General features: G+C 43.4%; 1 protein-coding gene across 5 annotated transcripts in view; it reads left to right on the top strand.

The window, feature by feature from the left end:
• The window catches only part of TANC2 (tetratricopeptide repeat, ankyrin repeat and coiled-coil containing 2), a 113,391-nt gene that overhangs the window by 46,330 nt on the left and 47,428 nt on the right, over window positions 1-19,633 (top strand). For all 5 annotated transcript variants that reach the window (XM_054281711.1, XM_054281712.1, XM_054281710.1 and 2 more), the window contains 4 exons: window positions 1,759-1,907; window positions 6,790-6,976; window positions 14,105-14,368; window positions 16,952-17,077. In XM_054281711.1, the coding sequence (XP_054137686.1) occupies window positions 1,759-1,907; window positions 6,790-6,976; window positions 14,105-14,368; window positions 16,952-17,077 (726 nt within the window). The remainder of the gene's footprint in view (window positions 1-1,758; window positions 1,908-6,789; window positions 6,977-14,104; window positions 14,369-16,951; window positions 17,078-19,633) is intronic.

Genomic DNA, 19,633 nt, shown 5'->3' with positions numbered 1-19,633 from the left:
TGAGTATTTTTGATATCATGATTGTAAAGACAGAATATGAATGCCCAATAAGCTGTGGAGCCATATCCAGGGAATGGCTTTTACCAAAAAAATCTTCCTTTAAAAATGTAGTATACCTTTTAAAAAAAGAAATAACCTTGGAAATAAAAGTCTCTCTAGTTTTCATTTTACATAAATGTCTCTGTTCTGGCTTGGGCTCCTAGAGCCAGTAAATGCCCACAGATTGACTGTGGGTGGTCAGCAGTTCCTCAAATTGGGCCATCCGTTTAAATTTGTCTCTCTTAAATCTATCGGATTCACGTCAGCGTCGGTTCAGGCAGTACAATGGGGATTCAGTAACTCGGCTTACGTGGACTTACTGTATCATCCATTTTCATAACAGCGAAGCCACGGTGAAGGGACAGCTCCAGCTGCTCAGCTCCCAGAGCTGGTGGTGCTTGGAAGGCAGTTGTGGTTGCATGGGAGATGCTCCCGGGTTTTTAATTTGCAGTAGTGCAGATGAGACATCCAAAAATTGCTGTAAACTTCTGGGAGCTGTACTCTGTGAGATTAAATGTGAATTTCTGGAAGCAACTGGCTTAAATTTCCCGAGGTTTTGTACATATCCCAGGTTCCGTGACTTGTGGGTTTCAGTTACAGTTATCAAAAAGCAATATTTTATTTAAAGTAGCATCCTTTTACTGTTGCAGGCTGAGTGCTGGAGGAGCCCAAACCAGGACAGAGCTAGGAAATGGAGATGGGCTCTTTTCCAGACTCTACATTATCAGATGAATAATTAACTGTAGACTAATTGCAAATCCTAATTAGTCTCCTATAACTGCACTAAGCACAGTATTACTTCAGTGTAAAGTGGTAAGAACTTGACCTTCAGGCTTTAACCCTGCTATTGGTGTGAGCAGGAAGGAACTTGACCTTCAGAACCCAAATTACATGTGTGATACTAAAAGTCAAAAACCTCCACAGGTTTTTATTCTTCCTTTTTTGTTATAAAATGAAAAGGGTACAGAAATGCCAGTATACATGCCGGGCCTTTTCCCAGTGTGCATTGCTAGCTAGAAACTCATCTGTGCTGCTTTCCCAGCAGGTGGTGGAAAAAAAATAGAAAAAAATCATTAGGAATGTTGATTTTGGCCTGTTTTGCAGACTTGATGGGGAATTTGTGGCATGGCCCATAGGGGGAGTGCAGAAAGTGAGTTGTATTTGGAGAGACTTGATTTCCATATGACTGTGAGTGTGCTGGGGACAGAAGACAACAGTGGAAGTTGCACTTCCACAAATGTATTTTCTGTCCTGGTCTTTCCTATTAACTACTCAGCACAGGTTGGTTGCTCTGCAGCTTGTGGAGCACCTTCTAGATGTCTTCTTGTCTTCTCTGTGAGTAACTTCTCTGTGATAAACAGAGGGAAGAGAGCAAACACTCTTCTCCAGTGCTGGTCCGGAAAATCTTGTTCACTGGTAGCTCTGGTGCTTCTGCTACAGGGACAAGATACCTAGGTGTGCTTCCATGGGAGGTGCTGAAAAAATAATGAGCAGTGAGAGGAGAAGCAACAGTTAACATTGGAGAAAATTTAGCTCTATGGTACATGACCTAAAATTAATGACCAGCACGGAATGGTAAAACAGACTCGAATAACGTGAATAACCTGAAAACCCGGATACTGAGGGTACACAGCAGGTACAGGTGTCGTGTCGGTAAAACCACTGAGCAGCAGCCAGAAGTGAACAATTCCTGTCTGAACCTGGTTTTCTTGTGTTTAGGTGATACTGAGCAAGAGCTGGGACCCCCTCCATCCGTAGATGAGGCAGCGAACACACTCATGACTCGCCTGGGCTTCCTCCTCGGAGAGAAAGTCACGGAGGTTCAGCCAGGGCCCCAGTACAGCATGGAGGTGCAGGACGAGAACCAGGTATGGCCCCCTGATCCCCTGTGGCATGGATTGGGATCACTGTGGCGTTTGGGAGAGGGTGGTTATTGCCTGATTCCATGGCAACCAGGTGTAACGATGAAATAATGGTGCTGAGGTAAAGGTTGTGTCTCCTCGTCTCACGGTGAGTCATCCTTGCAGAACAGCAGGCCGTGGCTCAGGGATCAGCCATGTGAGACAGCTTCTGTTGTTTTTCTGTTTCTGCAAATGTAGGAGTGGGCAGTGTTTCTAATCAGATTATAGTGACCAAAATAATCTGTACTTGCCTGGCGTCTTCTCGGTGATATTTCAGAAGTACTTCAGTAGTGTTACATAAAGACTCACAGTCTCTGCAGAAGGGAGAGGGAAGTAGTAATAGCCTGATTTTACAGATAGTCATGGTTCTTGCTCATATTTGCCCAACAAGGTGATTTCATGCTTGAAAACAGATAAAGAAGGCAAATCATAAAATCTTTATTGTGACAGAGCTTGTTATACCCCTGGCTGGCTGGAAAGCTTTGGGCTGTGATACAGGTTTTGTAGAAACCGCCTGAGCCTGAGTTTCTCCCTCCTTTTCCTCAGGTACCAACAATTAGCAGTTTTGCTGAGAGTGAAAATAGGAGGCCTTTCCTCCCCCACCCCTTCTTGTATTTAAATTGACAGATGGCTAATCCAGTATGTAACAGAAGAGCACAAAACTCATCAACCACTTGCAGTTCTCTGTTCTTTTAATTGCCATTGGGTGACTCTGCATGAGTCACTCAGATTTTTAACATAAATGTAATTCAGGGAACCTGAATTCCTTAAAAAGAGAGTCAGCACAGAACAGATGTGGACCTGTTGGAGCAAGTCCAGAGGAGGCCACGGAGTTGGTCCAAGTGCTGGAGCCCCTCTGCTCTGGAGCCAGGCTGGGAGAGCTGGGAATGCTCAGACTGGAGAACAGAAGGCTCCAGGGAGAATTTAGAGCCCCCTCCAGTGCCTAAAGGGGCTCCAGGAGAGCTGGACAAAGGCCTGGAGGGACATGAATGGCTCCCACTGCCAGAGGGCAGGGTTTGCTGGGATATTGGGAAGGAATTCCTCTGTATGAGGGTGGGCAGGCCCTGGCACAGGGTGCCCAGAGCAGCTGTAGCTGCCCATGGATCCCTGGCAGTGTCCCAGGGCCAGGTTGGGTTGACTGACTGACACAAGACATTTTTGATCTCCTGCGTGAGCTAGTTTGATTGAGAGCCAAGAAATGGGATTTCGTAAAGTTTTTGCCTTTAACACATATGTTACACTTTTAAGACTTCCCATTCAATTTCTTAAAGCAAGATGTGGATTTAAAATGGACTGTTCTATACATTGGGCTAGAAAATGTCCTTTTAACAGGCGCCTATTTCAACTGAATACTTCAAAGCCAAGCAGAGCTTTCTACTATAAATGGTTCCTTTTGTTGTTACCTTTTGACAGAAATTAAAATCCAATCTTTTTTTCTAAAGCCAAAGATGTCTTTGGAGAATAAATAAAAGAAAAAATCTAAAGAGAAATAGCAGACTTGTCCTCTAAACTAGATTGGTATCTTGAGCTGTGTGCTAATTTTTGCATGAAAAGGTTTTTCCAGGGTCTTTGAATGCTGTTCATGTTCAGGAGAAGATAAAGAGAGGCTGGTTCCTCAATTACCAAGTTAATTTTTCCCTTCCTTTGTAAGTGTCTCCTGATGTCAGCACTTGCCTTGAATCCTGGAATACTCAAGGCTGGAGTTGACCTCGTGAGGTCAACCCATCCATGCACCCCTAGAGGGCTGGATTCAGGGAGGGACTGTGGTTCTCAGGGCTCATCCAAGCAGGGTTTGAAGATCTCCACTGGTGGAGATCAGTGGGCTCTCCTGACAGCCTCTCTTGGGGCTCACCAACTTTAAGTGTGAAAAACGTTTTTCTTCTGTCTGGTAGAAAATGTCCTGGATGGAAGCTGTGATTGCTGCTCCTTGTCCTTTCCCTTTGGAGCGTGGTTGTGTCTTCTCTCCAGGCCCTGCAGATGGTGGAAGGGTGCAGCTAGCTATCCTTGGATCCAGTGTACCTTTGTCCATTCTGTAGGCTGAATGAACCTTCTCCATCAGCCTCTGCCCCTCAGCCCCAGCCATCTCACACTTTTGGGGCTTTCCTCTGACTCTGACATCTCCCACTGACTGTCTCAGCAAATCCTGTCCAAGCTAAAGCTGCTTCTGAATTGCACCAAATTTGGTAAAACCTCTCCAAATCTCCATCCCACACTGAATTTCTTCCTCTACCTTACTTCCAATCATGTTGAAAATCACGCAATGAGACGTTTATGGGATTTGCATTAATTAAATTAATTCTTCTATGAACCATTGATTGATTAAAATCTGATTGAGACTTTCACCAGTAGTTTGCACTTGAATCTAAAAATCAGAACAATTTGTTGGGTTTTAATGTGTTAATTTACATGAGCTCAGCAAAGAAAACGTTCTTTGTATCAAAAGCTGCTGCTTGTTATTCCAGCCATGCTTTGCCTTCTCAGGCGAGACAATAATTATTTGCCATCTCACCAGTGCTTAAGCTGAAAGGAAGATAAGGAATGGGAATATTTGCACTGAAACTGCCCAATCTGTACATCTCTATGATGCCTTTTCCCCCAGTTCCCTTATTTTGAATATATCCAAGGATATATTCTTTCTGTGCTCTTAATGGTGATTTCCTTAATGGGAGATCCCAAATGCTGAGGATTAAATCCTTTTTCTCCTACTTTTTGGGAAATTCTTTCTAACTGTGTCGTCTGCCAGAGCAGCACAAAGGACACTGAGGTTCTGGCAGAACAGAGTAATTTTTCAAAGTTCAGTGAAAATGTGACAGATGAAACAGCAGCAATAATAATACAGAATGTTCTGTCAATGGAAATTCATATTTAAAACTCACACAGAGGAACATTTTTCTATATCAATACAAAAATAAAACATGTCAATCAATGCCAAGTGATATACTGTGTTATTTCATAATTTCCAGTTGCAAGGAGCTTGTTCTTCAGGAGCTGCATTGATAACACAGCAAATAAAGGAACTTTTATCACTTCTGGCATTTCATGAAACAATAGTTTTATAAGCTGGAGGGAAGATAAGTGTACCATCCTTGCACTGAATTTTAATTTACTTTAAAGTGCAATGATTCCTATGTTTTAAAGTTAGTGGATGTTATTTTGTACTGAGATAAGTTTCAGTGGGGATTTGTTTAAAATGACAGTTAAAACAAAGACATAGAAAAACTCCACCATAAAGAATTTATAATATTAATAAAGCTTTACATTCTTGAAGCTGATCAAATGGGATTTACCAGTGGCACTTTAAAAATAGGATGGAGAGAGGAGAGAGTTGCTTTGCTTGTCCCAGGTAATTCAGTAGAGATGAGCATGTGTTGGGAGCCATCATGTACACTGCTGGTATTTTAGAATCACTGGGTCATCAAGGTTGGAAAAGACCTGTAAGATGATCAAATCCAGCCTTTGAATCCTACCATATCACAGAGTGCCACATCTGATTGTTGTTTGAACACTTCCAGGGATGGTGACTCCACCACTGCCTTGGGCAGGCCTTTCCAATGCCTGACCACTCTGTCAGCAAACAAATTTTCAACCTGAATATCCAACCTGAACCTCCCCTGGCCCAACTCCAGGCAATTTCCCCTTATCCTGATGCATGTTGCTTGGAAGAAGAGACCAACCCTGATGGATACCACAGGGAGATGATGAATGAACACAGAAACCCTCACACAGTTCATTTTCTGCTGTGTTGGGGTGTCTGTGTTAATACACCAACCTGCCAGCAGAGCTGTGACATTGGCACTGTGTCCCTGGTTTGCTGATGCACTGATCCATGCTGGGATATTTCTGTAATTAGGCTGAGGTCGATTCAGCTCCCTCTGGCATGAGAGCAGAGCTGTGGGGTGGCTGCCCCATCCCCCTGCCAGGGATGCTCAGTGTTCCTCCAGCACCAGGGCAGTTCCTCTCTGAGTAAGGATTTTTACAAAACCCATGGGGATGCTTGGACAAGGAGGTTTTTTCCTGGTGGCTTCACGTGGTAGCTGCCATTAGGGTGTCCTAATATAAAACACCATGTTCACCTTTTAAAAAAGTCCCTCCCAGACATTTTTAAAGTTTCAAATATGGAATAGGGAGGAGGAAAAAAAATTAGAGGTCAAGCCTGCTATGCAGTTTGCGGGTATGATGCTTTCTGTGCCATGTTTTCCATATTATTGAGGGTTTGTTTAAATTTTATCTGGTGGGAAAAGCACGCCTGGGCAGGGAAGGGCCATCTGGTATCTAGATAAAGGATCTCTGTTGTTTTCCTTGAATGGAGGAAGCATTTATAGAGCAAAATAAAAACTGCAGCCCCACAAGGGTTCTGAGCAGATGGAAGTGGCCCAGAGGTCTTTGTAGGATTTCCTGGATATGGTGACTGTAACTGTAAGTAAAGGTGAGATCACACTGTGTTTCCCTCTCCAGAGCTCTCCACTTCAACAGAAGCACCAAATTTACCTTCCTGTCATGGTTTTTGCTTATTTGTGCTTTTTTCTTTTAAGCTTTCAGTTCGGTGCTAACAAAACAACCAAAACTCCTGATCGAGTACGGAATCAGGCTTTTGATAAATACTGCTATTTATTGTTTCCTGTGGCTCCTATTGAGCACGGAGGCTGGGATCTCTGAAGCGTGAAGGAGAAGACGAGCCCAGTGTCTGCCACAGGTGGGGGGCGGCCTAACGGATGTTTTCATTTCAAACTCTACAGCGCTTTTTAACCTGACCAGACAAAGCAAACCCTCAAGTGTGAGCTACAGAAAGCCTTTCCCCCTGGCAGTGCCTGTGGTGAGTGATGTGCTCCTGCTCTCCCCCGTTTTGCAGAGCTCGGCGGTGACGCAGCGCATCAGCCCCTGCTCCACCCTGACGAGCAGCACGGCCTCGCCGCCCGCCAGCAGCCCCTGCTCCACCCTGCCACCCGTCAGTGCCACTGTCACAGCCAAGGACTGCACCTATGGCGCTGTCACCAGCCCCACATCCACGCTGGAGAGCAGAGACAGCGGCATCATCGGTGAGTGTCGGACCGTACTCTTCCTCCTCCTCCTCGCTGCTGCTGGCTGGTCTAACAAAGCTTGGTTTGTAGTCAGGGAATGCCAGGATGGTTTGGGTTGGAAGGAATATTAAAGACCATCCAGTTCCACCCCCTGCCATGGACAGGGACACCTTGCACTGTCCCTGGTGAAGCCCTGCCCAGCCTGGCCTTGGGCATTGTCAGGGATCCAGGGGCAGCCACAGCTGCTCTGGGCACCCTGTGCCAGGGCCTGCCCACCCTCACAGGGAACAATCCCTTCCAATATCCTGTCCATCCCTGCCCTCTGGCTGTGGGAAGCCATTCCCCCTTGTCCTATCTCTCCAGGCCCTTATTCCAAGTCCCTTTCCAGCTCTCTTGGAGCCCCTTTAGACACAGAAGGGGCTCTAAGGTCTCCCTGGAGCCTTCTCTTCTCCACCCCTGCACTCCCAGCCTGGCTCCAGAGCAGAGGGATTCCAGGCATGTCATCAGCTCAGTGATGCTCTGGACTCACCCTGTTTCATGTCCCTTGGGGACCCCAGAGCTGAATGCAGTGCTCTGTTTAGATAATATTCTTTATTTGTGTCTGCTCATTAGGGGAATGGTTTTGCATTATTCAGGTTTATACTGCAGTGACCAAGGTGATCTGTACCCCTCTATCTTCCATTCCTCATAGGCAGAACTGCATAGTAGTTGGTGAAAATTGGGATGTATGAGGTTGATAACTTCACATCAATTAATTTACTTTTGGAAATTGTTTAAATGGTGGAAGAGGAAGCCTTGGGCAGGAGCTGAACTTAATTATCACAAATTTCAGTGAATTTCTGTAGGTGCTGTAGCAGGTTTTTCATTTGAGTGATCTGTGGGTTGCAGGTGTAAAGAATCTGGAGAAAATATACACAGTTCAATTTTGTTCAGTAACTGTACAGGCATAATGGGAAAACATTAATGTTTATATGATATCAAACATGATGATTGTCACTTGAGTGTCTTTGCCACATGTTCTAGATTGAGTATTTCCCCAGCTTAAGAAGATTTTATTTTGCTAGCAATTTATGTAGGGTTAAAAAAGAAAAAAAAAAGAAAGGCAAGTTGGTAATTTAGGGAGGTTAGTTGCACTAGTGGTTAACATTTTGCTTGGCTGATCAGGGAATCTGGGCTTAGTTCAGCTCCTGGATGCCACAGCAACCCTTGCAGCACTTCTGCCTGCGTGATCTTAAAATGCAAATGGGTGAGCTATTCTGAGCTGTGTGCCGAAGTAGGTTAATGAATCCTGGCAAAGTCACTGCAGGATCCCACCCCCTCACTTCCCTGCTCACATATCCCACCATCAGAACTGCACCTTCTCCCACATCCAGCCCCAAAGCTGGGCTGGGCTGGAGGGTCACACTGAGTGCAAGTGGGTGTTTGATCCCTGCTGGGTCCTGCCTCTGCCCAAGCTGTCACTTGGCTCTAAAAGCTGAGAAAAGGTTGAAAATATTAAAACAAAAATATTACAAGGTCCAGATCTTCAAATTCAGATATTTGTAAAAGAAAAGGAATGGGGGAGAAGGTAAGACAAGAGCAGAGGTAGGAGCAAGCCAGCCCTTTCTCCTGGATGCCATGGAATTCTTTCCATATAAAATAGAATGGCTGGTGAAAATCCTGACCTGACTGTAACCTCTGAATAGCTTCCAGGATTTTTTGGCTCTCACTATGTAAAAGCAGCCAACTGTTAATGTTCAGAAATCTGCTACTGAAAAGAAAACTGGTCAAAGAATCATGTGCTGCTCTGAGGGAACTTTGCACCTCACAGCCCCTCCAGTGTGAGCCTGGAAACTTTGCTGCTGGAATGCAGCAGAACACAGGAAAATTTCCACCAGTCTTAGCAATCCTTTGAAATAAACAGCAAACTTTTCTTGCCTGCTTATCCCAGTGATGTCCAAGCAGCACTTTATGTCATTAGCAGCAACCTCCTAAGGCATGGCTGTTTTCCGTGTGGCATCTTCCTGTAGGAGTGTGTTCAAGTTGAAATGGGGCCACTCTTTTTCCCTGTGGTGATCTGCACTCTGTTCCCTGCTGAAGTGTCAGGGGATCATGCTGTGCAGGGACACAGGTATGAGGGGAAAGCAGCTTCAAAGGGAAAGCAGTGAGCACTGGAAATCTGGCCTCACTGCTGTGGTGAAGTGCACAGGCCTGGTACTGTAGGGATGAGATGTCTTCACTCAGATTTTGTGGATTTATTTGATGGAAAATAACATAGAAAGGAGCCCCATTCCCTCCTTGGATTCCCTGGCCTGTAGCTTCTTCCAGTTACTCTTTTTTTTGCTATTTTTTTCCTTTTATTCCTAAGCTTTCATCAAGATGCTGCCTTCTACAGATGTATGTGTTTCTGGGTTAAAAATGGGTTTGTTAATAAATTTGTCTAAGTGCCTGCTAAGCAAAATAGATGCTGCTATGCAGAATAGATGCTGCTGACAATGAAACAAGATGGATTTGTTTCCAACTTCATCTGCTTTGAGAAGGGAACAAAGCTCAAAAGGCACATCAAGATAAATTTAACTCAGGTTAAATATTTTTGTGATCTTACAGTTAAAGCATTTGAATTCTGACATTCTCATCAGTATTATGAAATGCTCTGTTAATAATGAATAACATTTCTGAGAATTGCAGATCTTTTTTGAATCTCAATGGCTTCTAGTTGGGCTCATTCCCCAAAGAGAGTTGGGGAATGATCATTAAGGCTGCTACCTCTGTAGAGTTGGGACCTTTTTAACAGATTTCTTTCATGTTTACAATAGTGGAGTGTGCTTTATGATATTAATTACCTCGTTTCTGCAAGTAATGAACTGCAGTTTCTAAACAGAAGCTTTGCTGAGCTGTTCTGTCTCAGTGTTTGCTGCGAGCTGGGCCCAGGGAGGGTCTCCTTCCGTTTTACCTAAACCTTGCATTTCTAGCCTGAGAAGCAGCCAGGACAGAGCCCTGCAAGGCAGTCATCCCATTTGTCATCCCATTCTTTATCCCATTCCTCATCCTGCTTGTCAGCTGGTGCAGCAGGGAATTCAGATCTAGCACAGAATGGATTTAGGGTCAGGTGATGCTACTGTCGAGGTATTTTTCATTTCGTTTTAAGACCTTTTGCGTGCTCACCATGATTTATAACACCCCCAGGCCTGACACAGAAGTGGCTTTACCTGTTTAATGTCTGTCTATTTGTGGGATTGTTTATGTGAATTAAGCCAGTGATCTTAATTTTCTTTTTCTCCTGTTTGAGACCACTGTTGATAGAGAAGTTAAACATCCAGCTAGTGCTGTGGATTTTGGCCTCAAGCCTTGTGCAGGACACACCTTGGGGGTTTTGGGATTGGGTTTTTTTGGTGTGGAAATGCCATAAACTCGCTGCCTGGTGGTGTCCAGCAGAGAATATTGTTGTAAAGGTGCACCAAGGTTGTTGGGGCACAGACAGTGTGTGACTGCACAAGGCTGCTGCCTGCCCTTGGGAATGGTTTGGACTTCCACTTTGTGCCTGCCAAGTTTTTCTCTTTGGCATCTGGAGTGGTCTGGGGTGATGTGGCTATATTTAGGTGTATCCTTCTGTGGCTGAGTTTATGGAGGCTTATGTAGATTAGGGTAAAAAATTTATTTCACTCCTTGCCAACTTGTACGTGTTAGCTGGGACGTCTCTAATGGAATGAGGCAAGAGGTGCTGAAGTGAAATGAGGTTAATTCAGGCTGGGTTTGGAGCTTGTTTGGAGCTTGTTGCAGTGCAGCATATGAAAGCTCATTGCTTTGCTGCAGTTATTTCTTTAAATTAACAGAATCCCTGTTTCTTACTTGAGGCACTATAAATCTTTACATATAATTAATGATACAGCTGTTGGTCATTGTCACGTGGGACCTACAGAAATTGCTTCTCCCACAGTTACAGCTGGAAGGTGAGTGTAAAGGTCGATGTTTTCCAGGCATGGTCTTTGCCTCAAGGAAAATTGGATGGGATGGTAAAAATTCCCTTGTGTGTTTGACTAGAGACACATTCAGTTGAAAACCTCCCAGGGCCTAGGCCGGCTTGCAACTAAATGAGAAATAATATTTGTGGCCTGTAAATGCACAAAACTGTCTTGAGACGTGTAGTGCTGTTTGTAGGGCTGAGGTGCTGTCTTGAGGGAGCTGCTGCTGCTTCAGTACAGCTCTGTTATTTCCCCAAAGAAATCAAAATATTTCACCCATGTTTTTTGCAAAAAGTTCTAATCAAAATTTTTGTTTCCAAGGGAAACAAGCCAGGTTGGGAAAGGAAAGTTTGAGAGAGGAAATACAGGAGTAAATTTTGAGTGCTCAAAGCAGGGTGGGATTGTGAAGTGACTCCAGCACTTCTGGAGTGTATTCCCTCCTGGCACCACGGTCCATGTGCCTGCAAAGCTGCTTGAAGCTGGTGCAGGTGGTGCTGGTGCTGTGGGTGGGTTGGGATCATGGGGACAGAGATTCAGCAAATCCCAGGAGAAAGCTGCAGGCAGGATTGCAGACAGGCACCACACTGCCTGCACACTCATCCAAGGGGCTTTCCATGGGATATCGTTCATTATGTGTTCTCCAGCAGTCAGATGATCTGGATGCCTCAAATTCTGTCTGTGCTCACATTAAATAGCGTGAGACTGCGCCAGTGGAGACTGGAGACACAGCCATGTATCTATAAATACACAGATCTATATGCACACACGTCTATATTTATGTCCCTGTGGTATTTTTTGGGTGCTATAGAGAACCTCAGCTGTTTGTGCATGTCAGGTTTCTCTTGTTCTGTGTGTGACTCACACACTGTCCCATCCTTCTCCATCCTTGCAGTGCCTTGTTTGCTCCCAGCTCACCAGCACGCACTGTGGTTGGCATGATCCAATAGAGCAGGGCCCAGGCATGGCAAAGTTCTGATTTTTTTTCACCAGAGTTGTGCTTTTTTTGTCTGGATTTAGCAATTGAAAAGCCTCAAGTGTTCTTCCATAGCCTCTGATGCCCCTGTGGCACCTCCAGTATGTCCCACCTGTCCCTTAGAGACTGGGGTTGAAGGATCTGCCTCTCTGCAGATGGCTTAAGGCAAAAATTCCTGCTCTTTGATGGATTTGAGTTTATCAGTTTATCTCTTCCCAGTTTAGAGCACGCTGTCAGTTCAAAGGTTGCATTTTTTTGAACTTTTGATTAATGAGGTGTCCTTGTGTTTAAAAATCATAGAATTACAGAGTGGTTTGTGTTGGAAGGGACCTTTAAGGACCAGCTAATTCCAGTCCCCTTGCACTGTCCCCAGGTACCACATCCACATGTTTTTTGAATGTTTCCAGGGATGGTTTTTCCATCACTGGCCTGGACAGCCTGTTCCAGGACTTCACCCTCCTTTCAATGAGGAAATTTTCCCTAATGTCCAACTTTCACCTTCCTTGGTGCAACTTGAGGCTGTTTCCTCTCATGCTGTCAGAATAGAATGGGATGGGAAAGAAGGGAATGGGAAGGAATGGAATGGAATGGAATGGAATGGAATGGAATAGAATAGAATGGAATGGAATAGAATAGAATAGAATAGAATAGAATAGAATAGAATAGAATAGAATAGAATAGAATATTTCAGTGTGAAGGGACCTACAGTGACCACCTGATCCAACTCCCTGACCCAAATCTTTGTACTTTCATTGTATTTATCTGCCAATCTGATGTTTGTAACTTTTCTCCCCTGAATATTACTCCACATCTTAGTAGCTGCAGGTAATGTAAAGTTTCTGAAATTATCTTCCTGAAATATGCTTTCTCCGGTTGTCAATGTGAAAGTGTAGTGTCTGAGCAGCTCTGGGAGGGTCACACTATGGGAGATGTGCTCAGCATGTCAGTTCATGCTGCTGACTCACAGCTAACCTGGTGCTTTTGCTTTTTAACTGAAGTTAAAATTATTTTGGTTTGAAATAGCTCCTAGAAGAGATTAAATCCATAGAGCCATCACTTCAGCATGTGTAGCAGCACTTAGATCATCCAGGGTTGTTCAGCAGGTAAATTAATCCACAGGGAACAGTCCTAAATATCTGCTTCAATGATGAGTTTGCACATAAAACAGCTTTAGTGTAAACTAGAGAAAATTATGTTTAGAATGAACACAAATTGTTGATTAGAAAAAGGGGCAGCAGGACTTAATAGCTCTTTTTTCTTTTTTGTTGTTTCACTTAAAGAAAACTTACTTTGACACATGGTTATTTTGTTTTTCCTCAGTGTGATGTGTTGGAAGATGACTGATGTCAGCTGCTGATTTGTTTCTACAAAGACTAATTAGACACATACTGAGATAGATTTTTTAAATTAACAGATTCTAATGGATCCTAATGGATCAATGGCGATTTTTTTCTGTGAATAGAAAACATGGCATGCCTTGCCCTGCAAACCCAGTCTTTGAAACGGAGTTTTTTTATAGAGAATCATTTCAAAGATATTTCTCAGACAGTTTGAGGGAGCAAAAGAAATGTGTGAATAGCTGTTTTCTGTTTTTATCTGATTTTCTTATCCTAAATCATAAATATGTTTACCTGACAGCAAGTCTTATGTATAAATACCAACAAATAAATACCAGTTCTTAGCAGTTTCATGTGTTGGTTTTAAATTTCAAAATACATTGCAAGCAACTAAATTTTGGGACATTTGGTGGGATGCAAAGATACTGAGCCAAACTAATCCATGGGAGTTGGTTGTTTAGGCAGGTCAGTGGAGGCTTCTCAGTGTCAGACCTTGCAAACTTCTGCAAACATTCCCTGGAAGAGGAAATGTAGAAACTATGATGCTAATTAAAAGACATGAGGAGCCATGGTAATGTTTCCTCCTGAATAATTTCTGTTCTTTCTGGAATGGTGTATTTGAATACAATGCAGCACAGAATTTTTAATACTCTTTGTAATTACAAATGGCTTTTAACAGTATGAGCCAAAACATTAGAGCTTAAATGTTCTTTTAGAAGTCGTAAGCAGAAACAGTATCATTAAAGTAAAATCCATAATCTCTGATTTATGTGGATATGGAAAATTTGATGAAGATCATTTTTGGCTCTTGCATGGCTCAGCTCAGCATTGAGCAGCGTGTGTTCAAGCCATTCTTTCTTTGTTACTCATTTTGTTTATCATTTCTTCCTTCAAGCTACATTGACAAGTTACTCTGAGAATGTGGAACGCACTAAATACGGAGGGGAAAGCAGTAAGGAACTTGGATCTGGGGGAAACCTGAAGCAGTGGCAATCCCAGAAATCCAGCATGGACTCCTGCCTGTACCGTGTGGATGAGAACATGTCAGCCTCCACCTACAGCCTCAACAAAATCCCCGAGAGGAACCTGGAGACAGTCCTGTCCCAGTCAGTGCAATCAATTCCTCTGTACCTTATGCCACGGCCAAATTCAGTAGCAGGTAAGAAATCCATGTTTGTGCCTTTGGGTCAGAGCCAGGCACAGCACACAGATGCCACAGCCCTTCTTGTGTTCCCTTATCCAAAAAGAAATCTCCTTCCTGGAGTCATCGTACTTAAGAATGACAAAAATTGGTTTTTTGTTTGATTTATTGGTTCTAAATGAAAAATTCCTCTGTGGAAAGCTGTTTCTGATGGTGTTTAATGGTTATTTCAGCAGTTTATGATCACTTTCTTCCAAAATTGTACAAGATTATGGGAGAATATGTTTAAAAAGAAAAAGCCAGATTCTTTACTGTCATTACAATGTAAATATCTTGGGTTTAAGGTGCCACGACATCATAGCCATTTCTACTATTTCAAAGGATTCATTGCAAGTAAAATAACCTGTCTCATGTTCTCTGAAGAGCTTAAGAGCTCTGGAGTTAAGAGAATGGTGGTACTTTCTGTCTGCAGAATATTTGCTCTGGGTCCCAGTGCTTCTGGTGGACTGTGCCCCAAACATCTCGCACCTCACAGCACTTGATGTTTGCTAGTGACTGATATTTTTTGGCATAAAATCAACATTAATTTCATTTAAATTCATGTTTGTTCTTTGAAACATTTCTAAATGATGTTGTGCCATACCTTATTGATGTCTTTTACCAGCCTGCTGAATGTTCCCCTGAAGCTGGTAACAGCAGGGCAGAAAAAAGAGATGGGATTAGAAATATTAAAGCTTTGCTGCAAAGCTGCTTGTCTGGAATTACTCCCTGTTCCTTTATTGCCCCATATTTTTTTCTTGCTGGGTAATTTCTCTGGAATAAAATTTGTTGTCTGTGTGTCTGTGTAGACATGTGGAGAAATCCACACTTTGGATTCTGAGTCCAGAAAACCCAGAGACAATTCTGAGAGATGCCCCAAAGAGCCTGGGATATTGTCTGTTAAATCAGCATCCCTTGGTGAACCAGGCTGCATTGCATAACTGGATTAGCTTTCCTTTTTAATCCAGCTTTGGCTGGTCACAGACCTAAAAGCAATGCAGAAATTAGATTTATAGATGGTGAAGTACAAACCCAGAGCATGGAGGTGCAGCACAGACTGAAAATCTGAGATTTCAGACTAAAGGGAGGGAATAGAAAAACTCAAAAACTCTGCTTCCATAGCCTGCTTGCTTTAGATGAATACCTTATAAATGACACGGTATAAACATCTTTCAAAGCAAACAGAGTAGGCTGAGCACCATACATTTAAATACATGTGTGTTCATTTAATTGTCTTTGGAAATTGTTGACTTGTTTGGTGCACTTAAAGGCAAATCCTATTTCAAGAGGAAACTATCCAGTAAAGTTCAGGAACAACTTTTCTTTCTAGATATTTATTTTTTGGTAGAGATTTTGCTGCTTTGAAGTACTGTGTCAGCTAACACAGTTCATGTCCCAGCTTAAATCATGAAAGTAAATATGATGAGAATTCAATATTTGGCTTAACATTTTATCATCAAATGATCACATAATAGCTCCTATATGCTCATGGCACCAGAAAATTATGGGGTTTAGGTAGTGGATTTATATGGGTGGTTTTCACCGAAGAGTTTAAACTCATTATCTTAACCTCATTATCTTTGTGCCTGAGTGATGAGAAAGGGAAACCAAGTGTAGTTTCAGAGTTGATTTAAGTCTGTCTGCAAATGTGACATTGCTTAAAGAGTTAATGCTGAGCTGCCAGTGTCCTTGCTGCAGTGACACACGTTGGGTAACCACTTGATAAACCAGATTAGTTGACTAATCCAACTGAAAATTAACCCACCAGAAAATAGATATAATAATTTTGAGCCTCAAGGTCATCAGTGTGGAGACAGTGTAGCTGGGAATGGGGCAAAAACTGCCTTTCTTTGTGGTATTCCATGGTATTCCGCATTTTAAGGTAATCATGAATTCTCAGCTTTGCAAAAACAGGTTCTTCTTCTCTTTTTTTTTTTCAAATACAATTGAGTTTGTATACATTCTGTTCTTCTTTGCTTCTTCTGGAAGCAAAGCATAGCAGCACTTACACCTTTTTTTTTTTCCTCTTTTTTTTTCTTTTTTAGTCATGTTTTTTTTTTTTTTTTTAAGATTCTGCCCAAAAATCTTCCAAAACAGCACAAAAATACCCATTTTTATAACAGCCTACAAAGTACACTCGCAGAATGTATTGTGTCACTGAGCAGTTTACAACTAGGAGCTGTTCTTACAACACATTCTTCCCTGTGAGGGGAGTGAGGCCTTGGCACAGGGTGCCCAGAGAAGCTCTGGCTGCCCCTGCATCCCTGGCAGTGTCCAGGGCTGGATTGCAGAGGGCTTGGAGCACCCTGGAATAGTGGAAGGTGTCTTTTTTTAATTGGGATCACCAACAGGACACATGAGAAAAAGCATGAGAACATGAAGCATGAGAAAAAGTCACCAAAACACTTTACCTAGGGGAAATGATACTCGGTTCACATCAGCTCTGTTGTCTCACGGTACTTACATCTCCATGTATTTTCATTAAAAACTGAACAAATACAGTAACCAGAGCATGAGATCCAAGAGCCAGGCGTGATGTCCTTCTTTGCTTTCTCGTGGCAGCCACCAGCTCAGCCCACCTGGAGGATCTGGCTTACCTGGACGAGCAGAGGCACACTCCCCTGCGCACATCGCTGCGGATGCCGCGCCAGAGCGTGGCCAGCGCCCGGGCACAGCAGGACCTGAGAGGTAGGAGCACAATGAGGCCCTCAGGGCTTCCCATCCTGGGGGTGTCTGTGTGGGGAACTCCATCCATGTCCCTGTGAAAAACAGAATCTCAGAATGGTTTGGGTTGAAAAGGACCTTAAAGTCCATCCAGTGCCAGCCCTGCCATGGCAGGGACACCTCCCACTGTCCCAGGTTGCTCCAAGTCCTGTCCAACCTGGCCTTGGGCACTTCTAGGGATCCAGGGGCAGCCACAGCTTCTCTAGGAACCTCTGCCAGGGCCTGCCCACCCTCACAGGGAGCAATTCCTTCCTAATATCTCATCCAACTGTGCCCTCTGTCCTGTCCCTTCAGGCCCTTGTCCAAAGTCCTCCTCCTGCTCTCTTGGAGCATCTTTAGGCACTGAAAAGCTGCAATAAGGTCATCCCCTTCTCCAGGATGGATACTCCCAGCTCTCAGCTGGTCTCCTTGGGATTAATAATTTGCTAAGTTACTAAAAATGAGAAACTTTATGGACTACTACTGTTTTGTCTTGTTTTTCAATCAAGGCCAGGGATTGCAGTTCCCCCTTGCATTCTGCAGTGTGCCAGTGGGGAAGGAGCCCAGTGCAGTGATGAGGCCACCAGCTCAGCCACTGCTTGTAGGGTTGCTCACAATGCCCATATTCAGGCAGCTCTTTGAGTTCTAAAAAGCCTTTTGATGAGGAAATTTTTGTGGTTCGTTGTGGCAAATTCCCCAAACAAGATGTTAGCAATGAGAAGAGGAGCCAGGGCTGACATTTTGGTGTTTTGCTTATTATTCCCAAGCAGCTCTAGCTCAATTTGCTCCATCTCCTTGGGATTTCAGCCCACCCTTCAACTTATATCCCTCTTTTAATCTCAGCTCAGTCTTCCACCACGTGCTGGAGCTGTCAGTGTGACAGTCCTGAGTCTGCAGCAGATCACCAGGCTAATGCTTCAACCCCATCATTTTTTGTTGCACAGATGAGTAAGTGGCCAAGAAAGCTCATTTGGGATATTTTCAGGTTGTTTCTGTGCCATCAGACTGCTTTATTCTCCCCTGTGCATAGAACAGGGTTTCTTTTGGCCATACCTGAAGCTTCCTGTTCTCTAGGGTTTTTTTTTGAGTCCACCATCTTAGGGTGAGGACCTGGGGAGCTGGAAGGCACAGGCTGGGTTTTCACCCAACATGCTCAACCTGGTACAGCCTGGCAGGACTTTGTACCAAAGACATGACCCTCCCAAAGACAGAGTTTGTGAGCTTTGGATGGCAGTGTGCAATGAAATCCTCCTGGCTGCTGAGGCAGTTCTAGAAGTGCATTAGCAGGCAGTAAGTGAAGGCAGCAAAGTTTGACAGACCAAATTTCCATATGTTCGGAGGCAGGAGCTTGCCAAGGCTGTGTAATTGGCAGTGATTGCATCCAAAACATTCAACTTTATTGTAGGAACAGAATCAAATTGTTTTCCAGACACACTTTTGAAACCCTTGTTGCATTACATATTTTCCTTCTGCGTTTTGGGTTTTTTTCCCCTTTTTGTGACAGTTGCATGAGAATAGCAGCAGTGTTTCAATTTTTTTGTTTATTATCCTCTCAGAGGTTCTGTGCTGTTTTTAAAAAGAGAAGGAGAAGAAGATGTGAAAAAGCAAACCATCACTATTTGAAAACATTTTCATGTCATTGCATATGCAAGGGGGGTGCTCTTCCCTGAAATGCTGCATTTTGCAGCTATTGCTGTGAAATTGCATCAGTCTGGGCTGTTACAATCTGCAGCTCTTTGTTCCAGCTGGAAATCCTAAACTTGTGTTTAATTTTAATATTCCTAGTCTTGGCACTGGGCTGAAATAGTGAAGACATTTGTGGCCCTGTGCTGGGGGACACATTACAGCCCACTGTCTGTTCCCAGGGTTCCAAAATCCCAGAGAGAGAGACTAAATGGGAGATTGTCTCTGTTTTTTTTGTTAAATCAATTATTTTAAGCAGGGGAGCAATAGAGGAATCCCAGCACTAAGAGTGTGATAAGGATTCTTCCCAGTGACAGCTTTTTAATAGGATGGGGAAGGCAATTTTTGCTTTCCCTATTTTCATCCCTGGGGATGTGAGGCTTTTCAGGTTGCTGTAACCCAAGGCACAAGCTGAGGGCTGTGATGTACCGTGGGTTTTCTTCTCCAGAAAGCAAATGTCAGCAGACCTAATTAAAAATTATTATTATATTAAGAATACTAAACTATACTAAAGAATGTTAAAGAATACAGAAAGGATACTGATAGAAGGTTAAAAGATAATAATAAAAAATTCATGACTCTTTCCAGATCCTCAACACAGTTTGGCTGTGATTGGCTAATAAATAAAAAGAATTCACATGAAACCAATGCAACAACCACCTGTTGGATAAACAATCTTCAAACCACATTCTAAAGCAGCACAACACAGGAGAAGCAAATGAGATAATATTGTTTTCCTTTTTGTCCGAGGCTTCCCAGGAGAGAAATCCTAGCAGAGGGATTTTTCCAGAAAATATGACAGGCTGTCTTTGGTTTGGAAAGACAGGAGTCTGCTAAGGCAGGCAGGAGCCTCCCCTG

This window comes from Melozone crissalis, unplaced genomic scaffold (genome assembly GCF_028551555.1).
Source record: "Melozone crissalis strain CALT ecotype California unplaced genomic scaffold, PUWL_Pcris_2 ptg000032l_1, whole genome shotgun sequence".
Taxonomy (NCBI): domain Eukaryota; kingdom Metazoa; phylum Chordata; class Aves; order Passeriformes; family Passerellidae; genus Melozone; species Melozone crissalis.
This window is presented reverse-complemented; position numbering and strand designations above follow the sequence as displayed.